General features: G+C 47.7%; 1 protein-coding gene across 4 annotated transcripts in view; it reads right to left on the minus strand.

Annotated features, from left to right (window-relative positions):
* Tunar (transmembrane neural differentiation associated intracellular calcium regulator) overlaps positions 1 to 26032 on the minus strand; it is a 51251-nt gene extending 25219 nt beyond the window's left edge. Inside the window, exons 1-2 of one of the 4 annotated variants that reach the window (XM_074067199.1) lie at positions 25731 to 26032; positions 25119 to 25438 (exon numbers count right to left, since the gene is read on the minus strand). In XM_074067199.1, the coding sequence (XP_073923300.1) occupies positions 25119 to 25130 (12 nt within the window). In that variant the 5' untranslated portion in view covers positions 25131 to 25438; positions 25731 to 26032. Of the gene's footprint in view, positions 1 to 23633; positions 23732 to 24428; positions 24568 to 24635; positions 25007 to 25118; positions 25439 to 25730 lie in introns of those variants that run through there. The other 3 variants (XM_074067202.1, XM_074067200.1, XM_074067201.1) reach the window with 3 other exon arrangements.
* Positions 26033 to 26941: the final 909 nt, after the last annotated feature.

The following is a 26941-nucleotide window of genomic DNA, read 5'->3' on the forward strand; positions in this document are numbered from 1 at the left end:
CATCAATAGATAGGTCATCCAAACAAAAAATCAATAAAGAAATCCAAGATCTAAAATATACAATAGATCAAATGGACCTACTTTATGTCTACAGAACATTTCATCCAACTATACATTCCTCTCAGCAGCCCATGGAACCTTCTCCAAAACAGATCATATCCTAGGGCACAAAGCAAGCCTCAGCAAATATAAGAAAACAGAATTTATACCATGCGTTCTATCTGATCACAATGCAATAAAACTATAACTCAACAACAAAAGTAAAGACAAAAAACATGGAAACAGCTGGAAACTGAATAACTCATTGCTTAATGAACAATGGGTCATTGATGAAATAAAAGAGGAAATTAAAAAGTTCCTGGAAGTCAATGAAAATGAAAACACAACCTACCGGAACCTATGGGACACAGCAAAGGCAGTCCTGCGAGGAAAGTTTATAGCCATGAGTGCATATATTAAAAAGACTGAAAGATACCAAATCAATGATCTAATGATACATCTCAAACTCCTAGAAAAACAAGAACAAGCAAATCCCAAAACAAATAGGAGAGAAATAATAAAAATAAGAGCTGAAATCAATGAAATAGAAACCAAAAAAACCTAACAAGGAATTAATGAAACAAAAAGTTGGTTCTTTGAAAAAATAAACAAGATCAACAGACCCCTGGCAAACCTGACTAAAATGAGGAGAGAAAAAATCCAAATTAGTAGAATCAGGAATGCAAAAAGGAGATAACAACAAACACCATGGAAGTCCAGGAAATCATCAGAGACTACTTCGAGAAACTATATCAAATACATTTGAAAATCTTAAAAGAAATGGACAGATTTCTAGATACATATGATCATCCAAAACTGAACCAAGAGGAAATTAATCACCTGAATAGACCTATAACACAAAATGAAATTGAAGCAGCAATCAAGAGTCTCCCCAAAAAGAAAAGTCCACAACCTGATGGATTCTCTGAATTCTATCAGACCTTTAAAGAAGAACTGATACCAACCCTCCTTAAACTGTTCAACAAAATAGAAAGGGAAGGAAAACTGCCTAACACATTTTATGAAGCCAGTATTACACTTATCCCAAAACCAGGCAAAGACACCTCCAAAAATGAGAACTATAGGCCAATCTCCTTAATGAACACTGATGCAAAAATCCTCAATAAAATAATGGCAAACCGAATTCAACAACACATTAAAAAAGATCATTCACCACAACCAAGTAGGCTTCATCCCAGGAAGGCAGGGGTGGTTCAACATATGAAAATCAATAAATGTAATAAACCACATTAACAGAAGCAAAGACAAAAACCACTTGATCATCTCAATAGATGCAGAAAAAGCCTTTGATAAGATCCAACACCATTTCATGATAAAAGCTCTAAGAAAACTAGGAATAGAAGGAAAGTACCTCAACATTATAAAAGCTATATATGACAAACCTACAGCCAGCATTATACTTAATGGAGAAAAACTGAAACCATTCCCTCTAAAATCAGGAGCCAGACAAGGATACCCACTATCTCCACTCCTATTCAACATAGTACTGGAATTCCTAGCCAGAGCAATTAGGCAAGAAGAAGGAATAAAAAGAACACAAATACATAAAGAAACTGTCAAAATATCCCTATTTGCAGATGACATGATCCTATACCTTAAAGACCCAAAAAACTCTACTCAGAAGCACCTAGACACCATCAATACCTAAAGCAATGTAGCAGGATATAAAATCAACATAGAAAAATCATTAGCATTTCTACACTAATAATGAACACACTGAAAAAGAATATATGAAAACAATTCCATTTACAATAGCCTTAAAAAAAATCAAATACCTAGGTGTAAACCTAACAAAGGATGTGAACGATCTCTACCAGGAAAACTATAAAATTCTGAAGAAAGAGATTGAGGAAGACTATAGAAAGTGGAGAGATCTCCCATGCTCATGGATTGGTAGAATCAACATAGTAAAAATGTCTATACTCCCAAAAGTAATCTACACGTTTAATGCAATTCCCATCAAAATTCCAATGACATTCATTAAAGACATTGAAAAATCTACTGTTAAATCTATATGGAAACACAAGAGGCCACAAATAGCCAAGGCAATACTCAGTCAAAAGAACAATGCAGGAGGTATCACAATACCTGACTTCAAACTGTATTACAAAGCAATAACAATAAAAACAGCATGGCACTGGCACAAAAACAGACATGAAGACCAGTGGAACAGAACAGAGGACCCAGATATGAAGCCACACAACTATAACCAACTTGTCTTTGACAAAGGCGCTAAAAATATATGATGGAGAAAAGACAGCCTCTTCAACAAAAACTGCTGGGAAAACTGGTTAGCAGTCTGCAAAAAACTGAAACTAGACCCATGTATATCACCCTATACCAAGATTAACTCAAAGTGGATCAAAGATCTTAATATCAGACCCCAAACTCTAAAGTTGATACAGGAAAGAGTAGGAAATACTCCGGAGTTAGTAGGTATAGGTAAGAACTTTCTCAATGAAACCCTAGCAGCACAGCAACTAAGAGATAGCATAGATAAATGGGACTTCATAAAACTAAAAAGCTTCTGCTCAACAAAAGAAATGGTCTGTAAACTGAAGAGAACACCCACAGAGTGTGAGAAAATATTTGCCAGCTACACATCAGACAAAGGACTGATAACCAGAATATATAGGGAACTTAAAAAACTAAATTCTCCCAAAATTAATGAACCAATAAAGAAATGGGCAAGTGAACTAAACAGAACTTTCTCAAAAGAAGAAATTCAAATGGCCAAAAATCACATGAAAAAATGCTCACCATCTCTAGCAATAAAGGAAATGCAAATTAAAACCACACTAAGATTCCACCTCACCCCTGTTAGAATAGCCATCATCAGCAACACCACCAACAACAGGTGTTGGCGAGGATGCGGGGAAAAAGGAACCCTCTTACACTGTTGGTGGGAATGTAAACTAGTACAACCACTCTGGAAAAAAATTTGGAGGCTACTTAAAAAGCTAAACATTGATCTACCATTTGATCCAGCAATACCACTCTTGGGGATATACCCAAAAGACTGTGACACAGGTTACTCCAGAGGCAGCTGCACACCCATGTTTATTGCGGCACTATTCACAATAGCCAAGTGATGGAAACAGCCAAGATGCCCCACCACTGACGAATGGATTAAGAAAATGTGGTATCTATACACAATGGACTTTTATGCAGCCATGAAGAAGAATGAAATGCTATCATTCGCTGGTAAATGTATGGAATTGGAGAACATCATTCTGAGTGAGGTTAGCCTGGCCCAAAAGACCAAAAATCGTATGTTCTCCCTTATATGTGGACATTAGATCAAGGGCAAACACAACAAGGGGATTGGACTTTGATCACATGATAAAGCGAGAGCACACAAGGGAGATATGAGGATAGGTAAGACACCTAAAAAACTAGCTAGCATTTGTTGCCCTCTATTCAGAGAAACTAAAGCAGATACCTTAAAAGCAACTGAGGCCAATAGGAGAAGGGGAGCAGGAACTAGAGAAAAGGTTAGATCAGAAAGAATTAATCTAGAAGGTAACACCCACGCACAGGAAATCAATGTGAGTCAATGCCCTCTATAGCTATCCTTATCTCAACCAGCAAAAACCCTTGTTCCTTCCTATTATTGCTTATACTCTCTGTTCAACAAAATTAGAGATAAGGGCAAAATAGTTTCTGCAGGGTATCAAGGGGGTGTGGGGGAGAGGGAGGGAGCGGGGTGGGGGGGATAAGGGAGGGGGTGGGTGAAGGGGGAAGAAATGACCCAAACATTGTATGCACATATGAATAATAAAAAAAGAGAGAGACCCCAGAGAGATCCCACCTCCTCCCACCCTATGAGGACACAGCTAGAAGGCATTGTCTGTGAACCAGGAATTGAGTCCTGCCCAGACATCGAATCTGCTGACATTTTGCTCTTAAACTTTTAAGTATCCCAGTTGTGGCATTTTGTTTTAGCAGCTGACAAAGACTGAGACATGCACCCTCTCTGGAGTCAGAAACATCCTCAAATTCTTCCAAATATGGATGGGGAGCACTTCCAATGGAGCAGCCAGCAGGCACACTGGGTTCCCATGTGGCACCCCACAGTGGAGACTCCTGCTGTGAGAGGGAGAACCTCAGTTTTCAGTGGGACACCTGGGAGAAATTTTGAGACCTTGCCTTTGGCAAAGGATGTTGGAGTAGTAAGAAGAAGGCAGTAATCCAGGGCGGGGCTGCACCACCCCCTGAAGGCCAGAGAACTCCTCGGAGCTCTGTGTACCTCCTCCTGGGAAGCAAAGACACTGGCGTGGGAGCCTATACTTCCCCACAAGCAGCCTTCGTGCAGTAAGCAGAGACGGACAAGTTTTGGGCTTAAAATCTATGTGAAATCAATCAAGTCTTTTGGGAGGAGAGAAGCAGACTAGGAATCATTTCCACCTTTGTGACCTCAGTCTGTTGACAATGTCCCTTGGTGTCCACAGAGGATGTGGTTCTAAAACACTACCCCTCCCATGCCAAGCTCCATGGATACTCAAATCCCTTATATAAAAGGGCATAGTGTTTGCTTATAACCTACACACATCTGCCTTTATACTTCAGTTATTTCTAGATTACTTATAATTCCTAATATGATGAAAACGCTGTGTAAGTCATTATTATATTGGATTGTTCAGGGAATAATGACAAGAAGAAAAATGTCAGTACATCATGTTCAGTACAGATGCAACCATGATGATAGGCCTAAGTACACAGTACCTGACCTATGGTGGTTCAATCTGCATTTGTGGAAACCATGGATACAAAGCCTGACTGTTCTCATTGGTCAAAGAAGAAACTCTTAACAGACAACCAGATCTTTGTCAATCCTGGGTGAGCAGGCATGGAGGAAAGAAGAAGCACGAAGTGAAAGAGCAGAACAAACACAGAAACTAACATCCGAGGAGATAGAAATAATTCATAGACTAAAGCAAACAAATCAAACACCTGTTAATATTCTAGAACTCCAAATATTTTTAGTCATAAAACAAAAATAGATTCTAGGAAAAGGGGTGATCAGAGAGCAAAACAAGCTTTCAGAAACTGAAAATATCAGTGCCAACTATGAGTTCAAAAGACAAGATACTGCAAAATGAAGTCAATACAATTTAGACTAAAGAGTGAAAGGTAAGGAAATGGGACAAGAGAAAGTGAACATAGACGAATACGGATCCCTGCTGGAAGGTGTTACGGATGGCAAATAGGCTCAGAAATTGAAAGGAAAAAAAAAAGGGTTTTAGAAAATCAGATATATTAGAATCTCCCAGAGCTAAAGGTCCTAGGTCTTCAGATTAAAGCACTTCACCTTATGTCCAGACAATGAGTGAATAAGGGCTTCCCTGAAGTCTGTTCTCAGGTAATAGCTGAATGTGAAGGCTGAAGAATTCCTAAAACCTTCTAGGAATGGAGAACAGAAAACAGATGACCTGCAAGGGACCAAGAATCTGAATTCTTTTCAAGAAAGAATTCTAGAAAGACAGCTCTAGAGTTTACAAAGCACTGAAGGGAATTGTTTTGAACCTGGAAATCCACCCTCGAATGTGCGTAAAATGAAGTTCAGTCTTTGTGTTACAGGTACCTCGGCTTAGGAGGTCAGTGGAAATAAGAGCTCCTACCCCCTACTCCCCCCACCCCACATCCCCTGGAAGCACAGGAGGCTTGGAGAGGAAGCCAGAGCATTCCAGGAGGGGGGTTTCCAGGACAAAAGCTCAGGGGTGGAGAAGGAAATGGAAGAGCATGAAAAAGACAAGTAAAGAAAGGCAATTAGAAATCCTAGCAGAAAGCCTGCACAACACTGTCGTGATCCAAATTAAAACATGCATGGTCTCAAGCCACTGAGGGAGTGCAAGCAAAGAAAATATTCCAGGCTACTCTGCTTTGAGTGGGCCAGGGAGTCTGACACTGGTCAGATGGAGAAAGACACGCATTTAGAGATTAAAAAGTAACTGCAGAAGCACTTTAATAAGCACGGGCAAGTCTGGGTGGAGGAGGAGGTGCTAGTGTGGGGTTGAACCTTGTTTTGTCACATTAGGAAGCCTGTGGCAGGGTGGAAAGGGGATCTACTCCCTGGCTAGATGGGACTCGTGGCTCAGGCAGTATGACAGGGTCATGGTGAGGAATAAATGAGTTTATGTAATGACCCTTTCCAGAACAGCGCCTGGAATGAAGAAAACATTTGGCATGTATCAGGAATTCTGTTATATGCCTTTTAATTTAATGTTAAATTTAAAATGTGCCAAGCAGAGCTATGCTATTTGAAGGAATAAATGCAGTGGTACATGACTGGAGTCCCAGCGACTTGGGAGGCTGAAGCAGAAGGATCCCTTGACCCTTGGAGGTCAAGGCCAGCCTGGGAAACATAGGGACACCCTGTCTCAAGAAAAAAAATAAGTGAATTTTCATCAAGTCCTAAACTGTTAGGTACTGTTTTAGAGGCGCTAAGCAGAGAGCAAGGCAGCTTGTGTTGGAAACTGATGAGTGGCATGGAAAATACAGTAGAAGGATGGAGGAGAGGAAGCTTCTCAGAGAGAGGACTGGAAGGAGTCTGCCCTTTGCATGGATTGCAAACTGTAGAGTGCACGGTATCAACACAGCAAAGGGTTATTGTTCCTAAACAAGAAATGAGTGTATCCACCGATGGTGGAAGCTGGGCACCTCTGCTTCCAAGTGGAATCTGAGCTGCTAGTCTGCTGCTGGACATTTGAGGCTACAGTCTTTCCACCTGTGTGTGACATGAGGCTGTGGGCCTGTAGAACTCAGGACCGGGTGCTGCAGTTCCTGGCCTGCCTCTGACCCAGCCCAGCCCCTTCATGGAAGTCCCAGCTGCATTCTGAGCTTGGGGTGCGGCTGCTTTATCCCACTGTCACAGATGAAATCTCTCCTGGGTATGGGGTGATGTCTGCCCCCATGCCTTGCCTGGGGAGCTCAGCTCAATCTGTGTGTAAGCTTCAACCTCAGTTTCCCCAGGGAGCATGAACACTAAAACCCTGACACACCGCCTGGCTCCTTCCAGTGCCCGTCTGGTAGGAAATGGCCTCTGAATCCCACTTCTTCTACTGTTGGCCAGACTTCTCAGGTTAGCCCAGGAAGACAGGTTGGTGTTACAGAAAGAGCTGCACAGGTGTGGAGCCAGAGAGAAACCTAGATTAACTGCCCACTCTACCACTTGATCTTGGGGACATTTCTTAACTGACCTTAGCTGGGGTTTTCTCAATGGTTCAATAATTTAACAAATATTTTACCAAGTGCCAATGTAGGGCCAGGTACCATGCTTGGTGCTGGGGATTCAATAGGTGCACAAGGCTTGTTGTAGCCTATAACCAACTAACCAAGGCAAAGGCCACTTTGCAGTAGACGCTATGATGGGCAGGCACTATGTGCAACTGGAGCTCAGAGACATGGAGCAATGGCCCGAAGTGAGAGTGCCCAAGGCCAAGGAGAAGATGGCAGCTGGGGCTCACAGCTGAGCTGAGATCCAAAGGAAGGCAGGGGCAGGAGACCATTCCACAGGCAGAAACAGCACATGCTACAGCTCAAAGAAAGGAAACACTGGACCTGAAAGAACCTCTGAAGTGTGGGGCTTAGGGTGCTAGTAGTGAGGGAAGATGCCAGTAAACCATGCCAGGGAGATCAGAGGCTGATGGCTTATGCCATCAGCACAGGGAAGGGCTTTGAGGTCATGTAAAATCCACTTTGCAGAAAACTTGGGAGGTTTAGTAATTCATGATGTGGAGTGGCTGACCCCTGGAACCTGGAAACCACCTTGTAAGGCACAGGTTGACTTGACCACCCCAATGCCTGGATTTTTACTTGCCTCATTCTATAATTTACATCCCCTAACACTCCCCTACACACACATACAGAGAGAGACACAAACACACACACACACACGCACACCAAGTGCACACATGTAAACACACTTTGCCAGAACAAGCTGTTTGGATTCTGAGCTAGAATGGAGTTCAGGAACTTCAAACAAATCTGCATCTGTGTGAACCTCCTGCAGACCTGGCCCCTGTCCCTTCCCCAGGCCTGTGCTAAGCCCAGCAGGCTTTGCCTAATGCTCTCCTCCCAGGCTCAGACACAGACCTGCTCCTGCTACCCAGATCCCATTGCCTAGACTACCCTTCTTCGTTCACTAGGCTCACTGCTGCTACTCCTCCAAGAGCAGCTCAGATGGCCACTCCCCAAGATGCCTCCCAAGGCAGGGTCTTCCCAAAGAGCACATGTCATTATTTTTAGGATGCTAACTGTGTGGCCTGACTCCCCAGCTAGTTCCTTTCTGTACCCTCAGCTGCAATCCAGCGCCAACAGAGAGGAGGTGCTCCATTGATGGGTGTGGCAGGGCAAAAACTCCATTGAACAGCACTGCCCCAACACACATGGGCTGATGAACCTGAGGGCCTGTAGGTTTTCACAGCCACCCTTCTTGTAACTACACATATGTCTACTATACACTGCCGGATCCCATCCAGCCGCTGCAAGGCTGGCAATCGGGATCTCTGAGGCACTGTGTGCAATGAGAAGCAGGTCAACTTGTGGGGAAGCTTGTTCTCTCCAGCATGGCCAGAGGACTTTCTGCTTTATGTAAAAACCTAACAATCTATACACCTACAGCTCTGCACCTGCAGAAGGTCACAGGCCTGCTTCCAAATCTCCTTTCTCAGTTGACTGGGAACAATTTCCACCAAGGGGAAAAAAATGTTCCGATGAGCACAACGGTTGCCTGTGGCCTCTGCACACCCTGTGTGCAGACCTTTCCAAGGTCTGGAGCCCTGGACCTCAGAGATAAATATCAGCCGGCCTGTCCTAGCCCTTTGAGCCAGGCTGCCTGGGGTTACCATGCTGGGGAGGGAGACCCAAAACATGCTGGGCTCCAACAGGGCATGACTTTAGGGCATGACTTTGTTAATTTGTTGGACTCATTTAGGGGTCCCCAAACCCTTGCACAGATGTGACATTTAGCATGTGTTCAATGAGAGCTCGTTAACACCGTCAGCACTGCCTCCTCCATGAGGAAAGAAATTTAACACCAAATGATACTTTTCACCAAAAAGAGACCAAGACCAAGGGGGTGCACTCTTTCCTCACACACCCTCTCAACAGCCCACCAGGCCTTAACAGCACACTGGAGACATGGTGCCGACCCAGCTCAGATGATCCGATTGACACCCCCTGCTCAGCTTCCGGAGCAGAGTGGCCTTGGCAAGAGGAAGCCAACCGCCCATCACAATGGGGCAGCATATCCAGCAGCTTTGACTCCACAGCAGCCAGGGGTCTGTGTGTCTGGAGCCTCCACATAGTGGTCCCTGCAAGGCTGGGCCTTGGGCTATTGGCAAATGAAGAAACAGGCCAGGCAAGGCAGGATGTGCTCACATAGCTTGGCTACACACCAGCCTTGGGTGGTGAATCTTAACCTTGGATGCAGCATTAATGGGGAGCTTTTAAGGACTGATGCACAGATCCCACATCAGACCAACTGATCCTTAAAACAAAGTGAGGGCCCAGGCACCAGCATTTTTCAAAGGTTCCCAGGGAGAGTGTTTTCAGATGCACCTGAGCTGAGAGCTCCAGTGCTTGAGCAAGCTGTCCTGCACAATGGGGGTCCTCCCTTCTTGGTAACTGAGCACCTGCTAGACCTCAGTTAATGCCTCAGTTAGGAGTAGTAGCTATACCTAACTTGGGGGCATCCTATGGTCTTTCAGAAGCAGCCGCTGCCCTCTGGAGCCATTCAGGCAGCTTTGGGAATCAGAGTCACACAAAGGAAGCAAGGACAGATCCCACTCTCAGAACTAGAAGGTATTAGATGAGGGCAATTGCTTCTCAGCTGACTGGTGCCACCATGGATTCTATTTTGTAGCACACTTTTCCTTAAGGACCAAGCAGTCAATATTTTTAGCCTGGTTGCTCCAGGCTCCTGTCTTCTAAAATTCCGAATCCCCTTCCTGGCTGTCCCAGGCTGCCTCCTATGCAAACTACAGGACAGATTTCTTTTGCCCAGATTCCCGTGTTGCCTCCCACCCCTTCCACTATCTCCTTGCCTCTCCCCACCATCACCTCCCCCCCGCCCCGCCCGTGTTCTCTCTAGTTCTTGGCAGAAGACCTCTGACAAAATTCTAGAAGATCCTTGTTCCCTCTAGTGAGAAAACGGCAGGCTGGATGGATAGAAAACAGCACCTCTTCAGGCTTTCACTAGCAACTGCATCACGTTTTCACAGGGCCACCTCCTTGTTTAAACCACCACATTTGCCCAAGAGCAGTTCCTTTAGGGGCCACATGACCACCATCCTTGCAGCAGACAGATGGGGGCTGCCATCTTCCATTCTGTTCCTCAGTCAAGAGCCTCCCAGGTTCTAACGCAAGTGGCTGGCATTTATCCAGGGCATGGTTTTAATACACACCATCTCACTGAACACCACAACAGCCCTGCAGGGTGCTCAGAGATGGAAGAAACTCGCCTGGAGGAGTCTCAGAGTCCTCATGCTGCAGACTAGACATGCCTGTCACCTGGTGGGGAAAATGTTTAAGCTTCAGGTTGCTCCCCAAACACAGATGCTCCTTAGCCACACTGAGATCACAATGATATCCTGACCAATAATGTGCCAGGTGCTGCTGGGAGCCCTGAAGAAGGGAACACGTGTAGCTGGGGGTTGCCTTGCTCCCAGGACACACTGCCCAAGCTGCCACCCACTCACTGTGCCCAGGCATGTGCAGTGCTCCAAACAGACTCTAAAGCAGCACAACTTGTCCTCATGGCACTATGCTGGCAGCAGCAGCCTCCAAGCCCATCCTGGCAGTGGACACAGAGCCCCACTTGGGGAGTCCCCTGGGCAGGGGACAGTGAGTACTCTGGGGGGCAGGACAGCAATGATCACTCACAGAATCCTCTGGCTGAGGATATGATCTGCTAATTCCTCCCCTCATCGCAATCTCTCTGTCATAGCTTGAACTGTGTCCCCTCCCAAAGGTACATCAAGTCTAAACTGCTTATACCTCTGGCCTTACTTGGAAACAGCATTTTAGCAGATGTAATAAAGTTAAGATGGACTAGGGTAGGCTCAAAATGCAATGACTACTGTCTTTATGAAGAGAAGGGAGAGGGGGAGAACTGGACACAGAGACATACAGGGACAACAGGTGAAGATGGAGACAAGACATGGGATTGATGAAGCCACAAGCCAAGGAGCACCAAGGCCATCTCTGTGAACTAGAAGATGTCAGGAAGGATCCCATGAGGCTCGCTTCCTTTGACTCCCAGCAGCCAGAGTATCTCTGTGTGCCTGGTGTTCACGGAGTCCCCACATTTTTGGCTCTCTCTGCAAGGCTGCGCCTGAGCCCATTTGCAAATGAGGAAACAAGTTTGGGAGGGGTACTCTTCCTCTACAATTGTAAGGCACATTTCTGTTGTCTTAAGCCACCCAGTTTGTGAGACGATTTGAACAGTCTTGGGACACAGCCAGGACACCGGACAAACAGCAGAGCCAAGGCCAGCACACCCTCCCACCCACACAGGAGCAAGTGCATTGTACGAGCCACAAGAACTTCATCTGACGCCCTCAGGGGCTATCTCAGCAGTGGAAAGGTCTGCTCCACATTCCCACTTCATCCCATAGGAGCCCTGAAACCTAGAGAAAACTCCCCTGCAGTCCAGCCTTTTTCCTCCTCAGTTTTTTGTACACCATAGTGTTGTTAAATTTGACTGTGCCCATGAAAGGGCTTTACTGAGCAAACTCATTATAGGAATCCCAGGACTCTGGTGGAGAGAGGGCAGAAATTATTCTAAAAGCCAATGATTTTCTCTAAGAAAGAAATCAATACTCAAAGTCAAGGTCATTCTCGTGCTGCACCCCAGCCTGGTTTTTGGACTCCGAGGTAGGTAATGAACAGGGCTCCGGTCTGGCCCCATAGAGAGCTTGGCATAAGTGGGACCTTGGCTGCAGCTTACACCTGGGGCTGTGTTTTCAGAGTTCAGTCAGCTGGAGTCTGCGTGGGCCAAACATCTGCTCTACTTAGAAGTGCTCGCCAGCACAGAGCCCTAATTCACACGTTAGCTCAGCCTCTATGTTGCCAAAGGACTGTCTTTCTAAATCACAGGCTGGGTTACATTCCTTGCACCCCAGCCTTGGCCAGCTCTGGACACAGCGCAATCTTTGTCAGTGCTGTCAGAGTTGTGTCATTATCGTTACAGGACCTCCAGGACCCCTGTGAGTCCACCCAGCATTCTCAGACCCATGACCAGCTGCGGTAAAATGAGAAAAAAACAACAGTGCAGTTTGATTATCTTTAATTAACTAATTAAGAATAATTACTTTAAGCAAATTCTAGTATTAAGGTTTTCCTGTTTTTAAAAATTATCCTATGATGGTAACAACAGAGGGAAAATAACAACTTAGCAATCTTATGCCAGCTCCTCTATTAAATAGATTTCCTTATCTGTGCACATACACAAACTGGCAACGGCCAGCCAAAACCATGACACAGCTCTGTGGCAAAGGGCTACCCCCTGTCACTCCACCTTGTGTGTTCCCAGGGAACCTGTCCCACTTACAGCTCCAAGAGGGAGTTCTCCCCATGACAGGACCCTGCCATCCACCAAAGCTGCTTCGGCCAGGGCACCTACCCATGCAGAACACTGTTTCTCTCCTAAGAATTTAGTTTTTCCATGAAGATGGAGTGAGGTCATGAAGACATGTTAAGGCTGTCATTTTGGGGTGGTCATTATTTGGCCATGTGTTCAGAGGAGGAGAGAAAGCAAAAGTTGAGAGAAGGGGAGGGGGGAGGAGGAGGAGGAGGAGAAGGAGAGGTAGAGGGAGAGAGTATCAGATGGCAAGACCTGGGGCTCCGAACAGAGAGGGAACCTTCTGGTTTCCTCAGATGATTTTCTGGTTAGCATTCCTCCTGTGTACAGCCAGACTGTACTTCTTGCATTGGTTTCCATGAAATGCCATTTCCTTATGGAAAACTTTCCACTGCTTATAACCACTTATTTGTTAATTTGTTTGCCTTTCTGACCCTCTTAGTTCTGCAAGGACAGAGACTTGATAGTCCTTGTGAGATACCTATGACTGGCCTGGCACAGAACAGCCAGTTAGCAAAAAGTTGCTTCCTAGATGGATGAGTGGATGATTACAACCTGGCTGGGAGTGTCTGATTTTTGCAACCAACCAAGAGGGTTAGTTTCCAGCAGCAGCCCCAATCGAAGCTGCTCTCCAGGCTGCCACCACACTTTCAGAAAATGGGACCTGCTAGGGCTCTGCTCTCAGACACAAGCCAGCCAGGTAAGGGTGATGACTTCATGGGCTGACGGGGTTGATGTCTCTTCTCACAAGGTAAGCCTGTCCCCAGTGATGGACCACGAGAGGAGGTTCAGGGTGACAACAGGAGCAGTTAGGAGGCTCCCCTGGGGATGCACAGAGAATGCTGGGAGTTCACAGTCTGGGGTACAGGGGACATACAAGGAAAAGGGAGAAGAGAGGGGAGGCAGAAGGGTGGGGAAGGCAGGGCTGACTCAAATGCCACACAGACAGTGCCCAGAGTCCATGAAAATGCTTCAATTTCTTTTAAATTTAAAGGGAAGAAATCAACTTTGAGGAGAAGAAAATGTTTTAATCTATCACATCAGTGTGTTCTTCTTTCTATCAGTTCATGTAACATTATTTCTCTTCTCTCTTCTTTGATGGAGAAAGTACTCAAGACACAAGAAAGCACAGATTTGGCTGCGGGTAAAGGAAAGGAAGGTGAGATGTCCGGGGTGACAACATGTGGCCCGCATCAGGGACGGAGCAATCCAGCAACACTGGGGCTCTCACATAGCTTTGCTTCTTTGGGGAAGAAACAAAAAGCCAACACAATTCAGATGCTTACAGAGCATCTGAATTGTACAAATACCTAAGCTAGGTGATTTCAAACTTCCTGCAAATTCTTCCACATTCCTCCCATCCAAACATGGAGTTTAACTGCACCTGCCCTCTGGTGACACTGCACTGCTTCCAAGTCTGTCATAAGAGGTGATGCAGACAGATCCAATGGCTTGCTCTCTCTTGGCACATGTGCAATGGAGCGCTGAGCCACCCCTGGGATGCACAGCTCTCCTGACTGCTTCCACACTGAGGGGAACATGGAGCATCTACAGAGTGATGGAGGAATCCCCACCATGCTGGCCTCTCCAGTCATCTCATCACAGCCCAGGTGCCAGACATGAATGAGGATGTCTTCCAGATGGTTCCAGCCCCAGCCAACTACAACCTCACCTGAAGCCCCCAGCAAGAAGCACCTACTTCAGTGGATAGAGTTGGAAGCCACTGTTTGGAAGTATGCTTGCATCTGGCAGTAAACGCTCTCTAAGCCTTAGTTTCTTCATGTGTAAACAAGGAATGGTAACAAAGGTAACAAACTGGCCTGAGCTGTTGCACATCTGCAGTGAAATAGTCTATCAAAATACTTTTTGAGGAGGGTCCCCATACACAGTGAGCACTCAGGATATACATGTTATGATTTATCATTAGTTGCTAAAATTATGCTCACTTATTGTTCAAGAACCAAACAAGTGAGAGGATGAGGTTGGACATAAACCCAGACCTGTCCAAAGATCTGCAGTTTGCTTCTGAGAACAGCTTCAAATGACAGGTGCACAACCCTGGAAGTGGCTGTGACGGCAGCAGAATCTTTTTGGTAAACTGCCACTCCAGCTTGGGATTTTAGGTACAGAGTATCAGTCACCCACATATAGGAGAAGCCAGGAGGCACGAGGTCCTTGCCCAGAAAAACAAAAGGAGCTGAGGGCAGATGCTCAAAATGTCTTAATCACAAGCTCCCTGAATACCTGCATGGCACCCATGCATTTTCCAAACTGTTTTATCACCCATAGTTCTGCTGGGCCCCCACTTCATGAGGATAATTTTAATAGTATCGCTCTCCTTTTTCTTTAAAATATAAGCCAACAAGATGGTAAAACCTATGAAATTTGTCAGCAGGTAGATTACTTCCGTACAAAACTGCAATAATTTTTGAGTCTCCCAAGATTATTTGCCTAACACACAGATTTACTGAGTTCAGAGGGAGTAACCTTGGAGAGTCTGCAGACAATTTCTTTGTGTTCCCAGTGCTATGATGGACATATTTGATGAGCGGGAACTGTGCTTTACAAATCAAGCCCTGAAGGTCTGACTATGTTGAAGTCAGCCAGCAGAGCCACCATCAGCTGCTCACACATTCAGGAGAACCTACTTGAGAGGGTGGAGAACAGCCAGGAGAGCCAAGTTGCAGTGAAGGACCAGTTGGTCTGACCATGGTGCATGTCCCTTTCCAGTGGCACCCCTCATTTAATCACTAGCAGGTGGGGAGCAATTACCAGGTGCCAAGCAAACTCTATCCCAGATACTGGGGATCCAGAGGACGGAGAACTGAGAGATGGAGGGCAGCCATGGATGGTGATGTTAAGGTGATCTGGGTTACCCCAGGGCTAGGCACAGGGGCTCTTAAGTGCTAGGGTGCGAGGGTCTCCCAGGACCGAATTATACAGTCAGCAGCCCCAGAACTCCAATACACATGCAAAATCATCTCTTCCCAGGCACACCCGATCCTGGCACCTATTCAGCTCTGCTATGATAACCTGCTACTGAATTTTTCTCTTTGCTTGACTTAAACATACATATGAACTTTAGAAATCAAAGAGCAAACAAAGGGCCAGAGAACTCGGGGTCATACCCAGCCCCCTGGCTCTGGGCCTGCCTTTCATGAAGAAAGGAAGGAACAGAAGAAAACCACGTCTTCCATGCTTGTTGGCAGCAGGGCAGTATGAGCACCAACAGACCATTCGCAGGTGGACATGTGCCAGCTCTGGGCCTCGGCCAGCCTCAAAGATCACGGCTAGCTCCAGAACAATCAGAAGCCCCCCTCGGTCACGGTCTGCCTGTGTGACCTTGGCTGGTTGCTTCTCATCTGTCAGCCATGGTATGCTGACTGACCTGTATAGGGAGTTGATGTGAAGATAGAGCTGCATTCCCTCGCAGGTCCACAGCTGGGGCGGGGCCCCTCCAGAGGCCAGCAGCACTTTACCAAGAGGCAAACTGCCTGGCTGCTCTGCCCTTGGTGTGATAAGGCCATCAGCCTGTTTTGAAGAAGCTTGTCTGCCAGAGCCACACCTCCCAGTCTTCCCCCATCCCCTTAGCAATAAGGAGATGGAAGCAGAAGACAGAAGTAGCAGAAGCACCCATGACCTTGGGATGAGCTTCCTCCTGCCCCATCTGTTCAGCAGCTCTGCAGAAGTCACCTGCCCTGCCCGGCACGTTCATTTCAAAGCCAACGGTCAGAGTGGTTCCTGAGACTGACCCTCTTTCCCCAACCATCATGGCCACTGCTGGTGGAAGCCAGGGAGGCCGGCTGGAGGTGTTCATGGCCCGGATTCTCTCAGCTGTGGATGTAGGTCTGGGAGCATTGTTTCCAGGCCATGAGCAGCCTGAATGCATTTGCAGAAGTGCAGGGAGACCCATGGCTCAGTGAATCAGGCTGGGACACTGCCCACTCCATTTCCTGTTGGCTGGAGTCCACGGGGCTGGGCAGCAAGTGCTAGAGCCAGCAGCTACCTCACTTTCCCTACGAGCTTCAGCAAGGTCAGTGGAGCTGGGGTCTGGGTAGCAGGGCCAGGATTACTCAATAGATACAGACAAGCTGAGAGTGCAATCAGAGGAAGGGTGCTGGAGGTCACCCTGGACAATCACATTTTACAATTTTATAATAGAGTTACAAGGAGATTATGGAACAGGGACACCAGCTATTGTCTTAAGAACCACACCCTCACTCAAACACTTCCCATAGCTCTCTGGCACCTATAAGACAGGGAACACCCCTACACCTAACATGCAGGTCCCATTCCCATTTGAGCAGGACTGATCCAACCTTGTCCACCTATGCAACCTTTGCCCAATGCTACAGCCTACAGCACCCCAACCTTCATGCCTCCCCACTTTTGTTTATACTTTACCTCTAACCAGGAACACATTTCCTCTCTGTTTCTGTTTGATGAACTCCAACTCATCTCTCAAGATTCAGGTAAGAAGATGCTCCCTTCTTCCCCCTTCAAACCCACCCTTCCCACCACTGCCTTCTCTCTAATTAGCCACAGATAGTTATGTAACAGGCTTCCCTAGACTGTCTCTGAGTCAATCAAGGGCAGGGACTACCTCATTTACCTTCATGCCTCACACCATCCTGCCTTATGGCCACTCCAGTGGCCACCACAGATATCCAAAGAAGACCCGGTGCTAAGAGGGGGGTTGCTTCCCTCTGTAGGAGTCAAGGAAAAACATCTGCAGTGGACGTGGGCCCAGAAGGGTCTGAAGTGTTCCTGGCCTTTTTCTGGTTGCTACATTGCTGGGCAGGCTGGCTTCCCCCGAGCCAAATACTAGCTCTCGGTGCTGACCACGCATCTCATCTCAAAGAACCCTTGTCTGTCTTTCCAATCATGAGCCCAGCTCACCTCAGAGGTCAGTCTTTGAGATGGTCACCAAGCAGCCGATATTTCTGAGTGTGGCTCAATCAACTAAGGCCCCTTGAGGGCCAGGAAGCCCCTTCTTGGGTAGGAAAAGATAAAAGAAGCCAGAGAGACACTTTGCAAACTTCATCACTCCATCTTCATGAAAGCAAGAGTAAGAGGTGTGACTCATATCCAGCGACCTGCGATGCCTGGATGTAGGAGATGACCTGTCAATGTGGATGGAAGGAAGACAAGGAAGGATGGCAGGGCCACGGAGGCCAAGATAGCTGAAAGAATCATCTAGTCTAAGAGGGGCTCAGCCTATTTCTAGAAACTTCCTCCGAGAGAGAGTTCTAGAGCCACACTGACAATCTAGTCCAATACTGAGTCACCCGGTAACATCCTGCCTGGAATTAAGAGCTGCTTTGAAGCCAGCTTCTGCTGTGACGGTGAGCCCGGAAGCTGAGGTTTGCTTTGTAGGTGTTAAGAGACTCCATCTCCATGGGTTTAGCAGCAGCGGGTCAGAAAATGGCAGTTCCTTGGGGGAGGGTTATCTCCACCCTCCCGGAACACCACTCTACCATTTCAGGCCCAGGCTTCACAACCCTCAGAGGGAGGTCTGGCAGCCGGCTTTAGGGCTGGCTCAGAGGGAGAAGCATAGAGACAGGGGTGAGAGAGGAGATGAGACCCGGGGTGAGATCACTCAGGTCTGCAGGTCCTCTTCAGGCCTGAAGGCCTTAGGAGCGGGGCGGGGGGAGGGATGACATGATCCTTTAAAAGGCCCACTCTGGGCATCTGTAGACAGCAGAAGAGAAGGAGGAGTGGCTGGGAGCCAGTGCTCTGCGTGGTGGTGGGTGCAGGGGCCAAGACTCCAGCATGAGAGGTGCTCTATGATGAGTACTTCAAAGCAGGAAGGGCAATGAGGGGTCAGCCACCGGTGAGAACTAGGTGAGTTCTTGAATTTCACTGTGCCTCAGCAGAGAATGATCTGGAAAGTGGTTAAAATACATATTCTAGATCCCCATCCTTGGAGGTTCTGGTTCAACAGATGGTCAGCAAAGCCCAGGAATCTGCATTTTAATAAACTTGCCCAGAGCTTTCAGACATGGTCTCTGAATCACACTTGGAAAAAACCCTGCAGTGACCCCATCCTTGCCTTGACAGCCATGGAGACCAGTGGAGGGCTGTGGCTTGTCTCCAGGCACCCAGGTGAGAAGTAGGGAAAACAAGCAGATTACTGACTGCAGCTGGGGCTCTCTCCCCTTCCCCAGCCTGCCTCCAGGTCCCTCTAGACTTCGCATGGATCCCTTACCAAGAGCAGGGGCTGATGCTCCAGGCCTACAGGGGCAGTGGCGGTGTATGGCGCACTGTAGCTGTCCGTGTCCACCATGGCAGCCTGAGTCCAGCAGTGCCTACCTTAGGCTGGTACTCAGTTAGCTTTTCCAAAGCTGTTGACAAGTGACATCTGTCTGATGGAAAAATGATGGGGTTGTTCCCAGTAATCAGACAGGACCAGAGAGAAGCACACTGCTGATGGAGAAGACAGCACCAGGCCTGCACAAATGGACAGAGCAGCTCCAGGAGGCACTGCAGGGATGTCCTCGAGCAGGCCTGAAAACAAGTGGCCCTCATGTAGAAGCTGCATCCACAGAGACTTTTTGGATTGGGGCAATGTTGAGCTTGTTGGCAAAAATGACGGAGGAACAGACTCTTCTGTTTCTTTTAGGAACCAGGTGGATTTTTCCATTCCTGCTTTTCAGACAGAGAACACAGAGTGCTGGCTTTCATTCCTACCTTTAGATTTTCATATTGCGAAGCTGGGCTTACGTTTTTAGAAGTATTCAATAAAAGCCCTCTCAGCAAGTTAAAGGGAACTATATACATTCATGAATCATTTTAAGCTTGCACATGGTGCTCTCTGAGCACATTCACTTTATCTAAAAATCTAAGAGTTGTTATGATCAATCATTAAAAGACAACGATTGTCATTATCACTCATTTTCTGAATTAAAAGGAGTCAAGAATCCAGGGGGAGGGGGTGTAGGAGCACATTAAGGCCAATCTGAATTTAAACAGTTTCCCTGTAGCAGGATGAAGCGATGTGTTGGGTCAGATCCCCAGATTACATCAGCAGACACTGGCTGAGAACCCGGGGTTGATGGAAAAATGCCTTGGGCATCCCCTATTTGCTCTTTAGCTCCGTGATGCTAAATGAGGCACACACGGCAGCTCAGAGCAGATTACTAAGGAAGCGAATCGACTGGGAATAAGTGGACCCTCGCAAGCACACTACTCTGTGACCTTGGACTCAGCTTTCCATCATGCCTGTCCACTGCGGCTTTTAACCGAGCAAATACTAAGCCACACCTATTGTAGTCTACCAGGAGGGGCTGAAGCAGGTGCAAGCTTTAACCACAGAAAGTCATCTTCCTTTGTCTTAAGCCACACACTAAGAAAATAAGAAAACAGCTAACATGGTTTCATTGAACATATTCCCTGATTGTAGATGCTAGAAACGAACATTAAATCACGTCTACTTGCGGTCACAGTGACTTCACAGTCATCAAAAGTCAGAGGCCGTGGACTTTGCTGCCTTTGGATCTCCCTCTCACTGATGCCTCTGCATAGATAACTTTTGCATTTTCTACTTTTTAATAAGCACCCACAGTAGAAAACTAGTCCAAAGGCACCTATCTGTTCTCCCAAAGTTTGGCATAAAAGATGCAGACTCTATAGGTCTCTCTGGGGCCAGGCCAGGCTATGTTATTTCTCATTTACCAAATTAAAAAAAAGACGGTGCTGACTGCTATGATGTCTGTATTGTACAGATCACAGACGAATCACAACTCAGTTTTCTAACACATTCTCTCTGCTTTTTCTCATGAATCACCTACCATGAAACTTGAGAGTTCTGGCATATGAACAGCTTGGCAGTTCAAGGGAAGAGAAGGAGGGATCTGTTTGTTAAGATATCACTAGAAAGACACAAGCAAGGCCAGCATCAGAGCTAGAAGTATTTTCAACTGCAGGCAAGCATAACCAGTGTGAGTACCATTCCTAGAATGGAAAGCCCAGTGATGGGCTGAAGAGTATCCCAGTGACTTCCCTTTACTCTCTGCAAACTGTGGATTGCAGATGGGACTGCGGAGTCTCTGGTCCTGGGTATGGCTGATATTCAGGGAGCTCTGCAAATGGATCAGCAAAGAACAGCAGCTGTGCTACCTGGGGAGACACCCAAAGACCACCCTTGATATCCCTCCCATAACATCTCAAGTCCATAGCTTGAAAAGTCCTTTCAAACCTAAATTTGCTGGAAATTCCTAAGGGCTGGAGGTAAATCTTTAGCACCTTACAGATGTCCCTCACAGTCCCTTCTCTGCCTGGGAGGATTAAAGTGTTGACATCCTGAGGAAGAGAAACAATCCTTTGAAGGCTTCTGTTACGTAATTTATTCTATGTCCCTTGCCAAGGTGTGTGGACCCACACAGCACCTTGCAAGACATCCTAGGTGTCAGTTTGGGATCATTTCTCACAGAACTCTCAGATCATGTGGAACTTAGCGGGGTTATCTGAGCTACCAACACTAACTCTTAAGGTTACACTTGGATTATTTTTGAATCTCTTTGGGAATGAATCTATTTGATACCACGTAAATGAAAAAAAAAAAATCTGATGTCCTAAAAAAAGAAAACAGTGAACAGTGAGTTCAGAAGTCTACCAATAGCTGAATCACCCCATATGTTTCCTACGTCAAATCTTCTGCATACTTTCCTTACTGCCACAGCATTATTTAGAAATTCGGGAGGAAGGACACAATTTGGTTACCAGACACAATGCAACAACAGTGGAAATGAGGTATATACAGCATGGGGTGATATAAACCCTAGCAGTGTACACTTAAAATCTTGCTGGGTCCTGCCATTTGATAATTGTGTGAGTCTGAGCAGAACTCTTCAGCACTCCGAGCCCTCTTTGCTGAGCTGTAAGAACAAAAACATTTAAGAATGGTGGTTTCCTTCTTTATCTGTAAATAACTTCACCAGGAAGCCCAGACTACCTACGTGTTACAAAGAAATTTACACACAGAAGCTGCCAAAAATACTACCACGCTGCCGAATCTACGAACTTCTCACCATTTTTCAGCTTCAGCTGAGTTCAGGGCTCTAATTAAAGTACTTTCCATTTTCAAAACAAGTGCAAACAGAAATTACATACTTCCCCTCCTTACCTTCCAGGAATGGCCCACACTGAGGTAAAAACTCCAAGTCCCTTGGTCTGAGAAGCTATACAAATAGAACATCACGGTCTTGCTCGCCCGCTGACCCCAATTACATAACAGTTCCTGTGTCTCCTGCCACACAGATCCTACAGAGGGTCATGCCTCATTCTAGTGTTCTCAGATGTCTGGTGGGACTCCACTATGCGGGGGAACCCTGATGGGGAAGCTGGCACGATCGCCTGCAAGATGAAATATCCACTGTCACACATCCAAGGCATGCAGTCCCTACTCTGGGTAATAAAATGCATCTTCTATAGTGACCAGTGCATCCCTGTTTATATGGATGTTTAATTGAAAATGTTATGTAACACTGCATGTACGAAGCATTCTGGAGCTATTAACCACCAGCTGCACCCAAATTCTGAGGATTCTTGGGGCTGAGGTTTGGAGGGGATCGTCAGGTACCCATACACACATACACATAAAAATATACAGACACCCACTGCATAAAGGTAAACCCCGAACCACAGACTGAGAATAAATTGCCCAAAGTCCAAGTAACACGAGAGTCAGGAATAAATTCCATGTTTCCTGGCTCTTTCCCTCTACCCCCCGATATGTGCATGGATGCACATCAGACTGTGGAAGTGAAGAGACCTCACAATGCTGAGCATGACGGCCAGGAGCAAAAGAATGCACGGTCCAAACTCCTAAATTAGAAATGGTAGGCAAACAAATAAACTGTCTCACATTATTTGTTTATGATACACCCTCCTGCTCTCCCCAAAGTAATCGAGGCACTTCAGATACGTCCTGAATGGACACATTCTAATGGGAGGCACAGGGAACGGACAGCCTCCCCAGGCTAGAGAGGCGTGGAAGAGCTCAGCTTTCGAAATCTTTCAGAAAAACAAGTGGGTTTAAGACAAAGCAAAGCTAAGAAGAAAGAATTTATTCTTAACTGCACATTTTCACTCTGTGGGGGAAAGAAAAAAAAGGAGAATGCCAATGAATTAAAAATTAAAAATGACTCCAGGATGGAGTAATGGCTTACTGTATAATCCAGCTATAGATACAAGTAGCATGATACATGATCTGAAAATCATTATTGCATAATTACATCATTATTTTCAGAAGTAACTTAACGAAGATTGTTTTTCTGCATTCATTTTCAGTCAAAACCTTATCACTCAATCCTAAGAAGCTAAAACACAAGCTGAGAAATTCACACCTTCATCTAATGTGCATGATTTTGCCTTTTGTAGACCTTATGAGCTTGTCAAAAATGAAAGTTTTGCTACAGTTTTGTGAATTTCAGTCACCAAAACCACTGAGAGCTTAGACTTTGGGGGGAAAAGGTGGCATATGCCCATTTCATCTGGGATTCAATAACACTTTAAAAGGTTCATTAATACACATCTTAAAAAGACTGATGACAACCCCATTAGTAGCACATAGGTCAAGTTGATTCTCCAGCTGTAATTAACAGCCAAAAAACTAAAGCCTGGGTCCGAACATCTCTGTTGCCTATCCTTGCTGTCACAGCCCCTCCAGGTCCATACTCAGGCAGGCTCTACCAAGCACTAATATAATCAGCAGCAGAGGAGGGGCCCAAACCACTTCTTTGCTCACACTGATTGTTTAGCAGAGGTTTTGCCTATGCAAATATGATTGATTCTTTTTAAAAAGACACAGCAAGGTTCATTAGCCTTGCTGCTTCTGAGTCTGCCAGCACCTCTCCATACACTGCATTTCATCCAGTCTTACAGGCTAATGTCATCTCTCCAACTGAAATGTCCAACCTATCCTACCACCCCAATCTAGTACCTTGGTGCATTTTATAGCCACTATGCTTTCACCCAACAAACAACCTACCAAAGCATGGCCCAGACTTCACCTCCTTCTTGCTAAACCTGAATCTCGAAGCTCCTCCGGCACTAAGTCTTCTTCTTGGAAACCAACAACCTATTCAGTGCAGAGCTTAGTCCACACATCTGAGTCTGATCGGCTCAGGCCTGCAACCCACTCACTGAATCATTCAGCTAAAAGGGATCTGAGAAGTCATCTAGACCAACTCTGCTATGTTCACGAACAGGGAAACTGAGGCCTCTTATTGCAAAGGTCTTTCCTTGCACCAACACCATCAGTGTCCATGTGTTGTAGACAACTGAGTTCAACACTCTGAGACTGAATCATTTAAACAAGTTGCTCACTTCAGGCCCAAAAAATTCCATGTGGCTTCCTTCTTTGGGATCAATGCACTTAAGCAAACAGTTAAGAGCTGCAAACCAGGGAAGTGGGGCAAGCACAGAGCTTCACATCTCCATTAAAGCCCATCCCCTCTTCTCCTGGACTGAGAAGTGTGAAGTTCTGTTGTCCTACAGGGATGGCAGATATGAGACAGGACTGGGGCAGCCCCTGCTCGGTGGCCATCTGGGATCAGTCCTGGCTCCTGTTAAGTAACCTTCTCCAAGACTTGACCCTGGGAAACGCTTAGTATGCAGTTGAGAGGCCAAGCATGCTCTGGCACACAGCAAGAAGGGGCACAAAGGAGGAGCCAACACTCCCTCCCCACCCTTCAAAAGGCCTGGAAAACAGAATCCCAGGCAAAAACGCACCAGGAAAACACTGTCCTCCTGCCCTAACTAAAGCAAGTAGCTTTGTACTCACAGAACACATTGTCAGCAGCAGCAGATGGAGGGATGAACCAAAAATACATGCTCCCGGCAACTTATTTCACTTGAGAGCGTCATTGAGACAAGTATTTTCACTCTCGCACACACAATGGCTCATGAGAACCAAAGCAGCTAGGAAAGAAAATGGAAAAGATGTGCTCCTTCCAAAGGGATCAGCTTGGTGGAGAAGTAGAAAGTGTACCTTGGTTTCCAATCCTGGTCCCACCACTCTCTAGCCTGTGACCTTGATTAAGTCATTCAATCTCTCTGGGCCTCAGTTTCCTCATCTGAGCCATGGGCGGGGGAGGTGTCCGACTTCCTGGAGTGGTTCTGAAGTACATGGACCAGCACAGCCTGGAAACCCACTAATGGTCTGGGTTTCATCCAAATGATGAATCTGGATCCAGGCTGCACACTTACATCGTTATCTAAACCAAACAGGTCTCCCGCCTGCGTGTCAAGCCCGCATCTGTCTCCCCAATGGCCCTGGAAACCATCAGGTCTTGAAGGAGCCTTGGCAGTTCAGCCTCCAGGAAGGGTTTGGGGCCAGAAGGAATTGGCAGATATGAAGGAAAGCCTCGAAGGTTTTCAGGTGCTGGGGGAGTGGGGGTTGGGGAGGGGGCTCAGAGGAGGCCTCCGGGCCTTGCGAAGGGGCTTCGTTCCCAAGGTGAAGGGCCTGGCTTACCGAGAAGAGCATCCGGAGGCGCGTGGGGGGCGCGCGGGGCACGCAGCAGAGCCACAGCCCGGCCGGGGCCCGGGGCGCCGGAGCCAGATGAAGGCGAGGAGGAGGAGAAAGAGGAGGCTGCCGCCAGCTCCTGCCTCATTCTCCCGGGCAGTGCTGACCCGCTGGCCTCCGCCGGCTGAGGCTGGCCGCCAGGCAGTGAAGCCCAAGCGCGCTGCTCATGTCCCCGTCAGCCGCTGGCGAGGTGTGCGCGCGGCCGGGTCGTCTCCAGGCGATACCCGGGGGCTCCTCATATGCCCCACGCCGGGGCTCGGCGGGAGGACCTAGGAGAAGCAACGCCGAAGGAAAGAAGGAGGAAAAAAGAGAGCGTGAGAGGGCGCAGAAGTGCGCCCCGCGGGGGCTGAGGGCGGGCGGGCTGGAGCCAACAGGACCGCGTCGCCCCACCCACCAAGCCTCTGTGCCCCGCGCTGAGCGCCCGGTGGGGCGCCGAGCCCCAGAAACTTTAGCACATGGCCGGTCCGGCGACCGCGGTGGCCGGAGCTGCCCCGCTTGTCGCTTGCCGCTTGCCGCACACTCCCTTCCCCGCCCCAGCTCGGGCCCCAGAGCGCAGCTTACCGGCGGCGGCGACCGTAACCGCAACGGGGAGTCGCCCACCTGGCCGTGCGCAGAACAGTGCGCACCAAATGGGAAGGAGGAAAGGGTTGGCGGCGTCGGGGTCCCCGCAGGGAAGGGGCAGCTTGGCTGCGACGATTGAGACTGTTAAGGCATCCTGGGAGGGGGCTGAGTGCGAGCCCGGGGTCTGCAGGCCCGGATGGGGGAGGGTCCGTGCGCCCCCCGCCCCGCGACGTAGCTGCTGACGACGCGCGCGGGCTTCCCTGGCCGTGGGTTTGCGGAGCCAGCCCTGTTACCTAGCGACTGGCTCCGGGGAGCCCACGCTGACGCGCGCGGCTAGCTGGGCTGCGGCACCCGAGGGGAGGGGCGAGCAGAGGAGGGGAGGGGGAGCTCCGGTGCTGGGGCTTGGGGGTGGGGGGAGGTGGGAGGAGGTCGGCCGCGGCCGGAGCTCCTCCCCCTACCTCCCTCTGGGCGTCGTGGAGGGAGCCAGGGAAGACCTGGCTTTATCCTGGCCCAGGAAGATTAGGGATCCGCTCTGGGCGGGGATGGATGGAAGGAGGCATGGTATCCCCCGCCTTGGGGATGCAGCAGCAGGTGGCGGCAACGTGGCCCATAGAGGCCTGACGCCCATAGGTGCACTGAGAGGAGCCCAACCCCTGCGGGAGCGCGGCGAATGTGGCTGTGGGCGCGTGAGTGTGTGTGACACGGGCCCCACGTGGAGTACATGGGGACCTGGGGACGTAGGTGAAAGAGGAGCCTCCCCTTCCTCTGGTCTCCCTCCCTCCCTCCTTCCTGGACATTTTGTTCCTGCGCTGTCTTCATCATGGAAGCGCTGGTCGCTTAGCTCCCTGATCTGGGCCCCTCCTACCTTCCTGAGAACAGGAGGGTGGCCACAGGGTTAGCGGCCTCTACATTGTAGTCAAGCTACTGTATTGTTGCCCACCCAGTAGCGCCTCCCCAACCTACCCCTGTGCCCATTTACCTGTCTTGGTGTGCCTGTAAATTTACCTCTGGGTGTCTTCCTTTTTCTGAATTTGTGACCTCTCAGGCCCACTAGGTTTCAAATCCAGGCGCCTTTAATTATTTGGGGTTCATAGGATGTTTTTAAGTTGGTTGTCATCTTCAGTAAAAGCGTCTTAACCAAGTACTTGCAACTAAGGCCATGAATGTGAACATATATTTTCTATTAGGCACATGCTGGCTTCTGGTTTTCT

This window comes from Castor canadensis, chromosome 3 (assembly GCF_047511655.1).
Source record: "Castor canadensis chromosome 3, mCasCan1.hap1v2, whole genome shotgun sequence".
NCBI classification, from domain to species: Eukaryota; Metazoa; Chordata; class Mammalia; order Rodentia; family Castoridae; genus Castor; species Castor canadensis.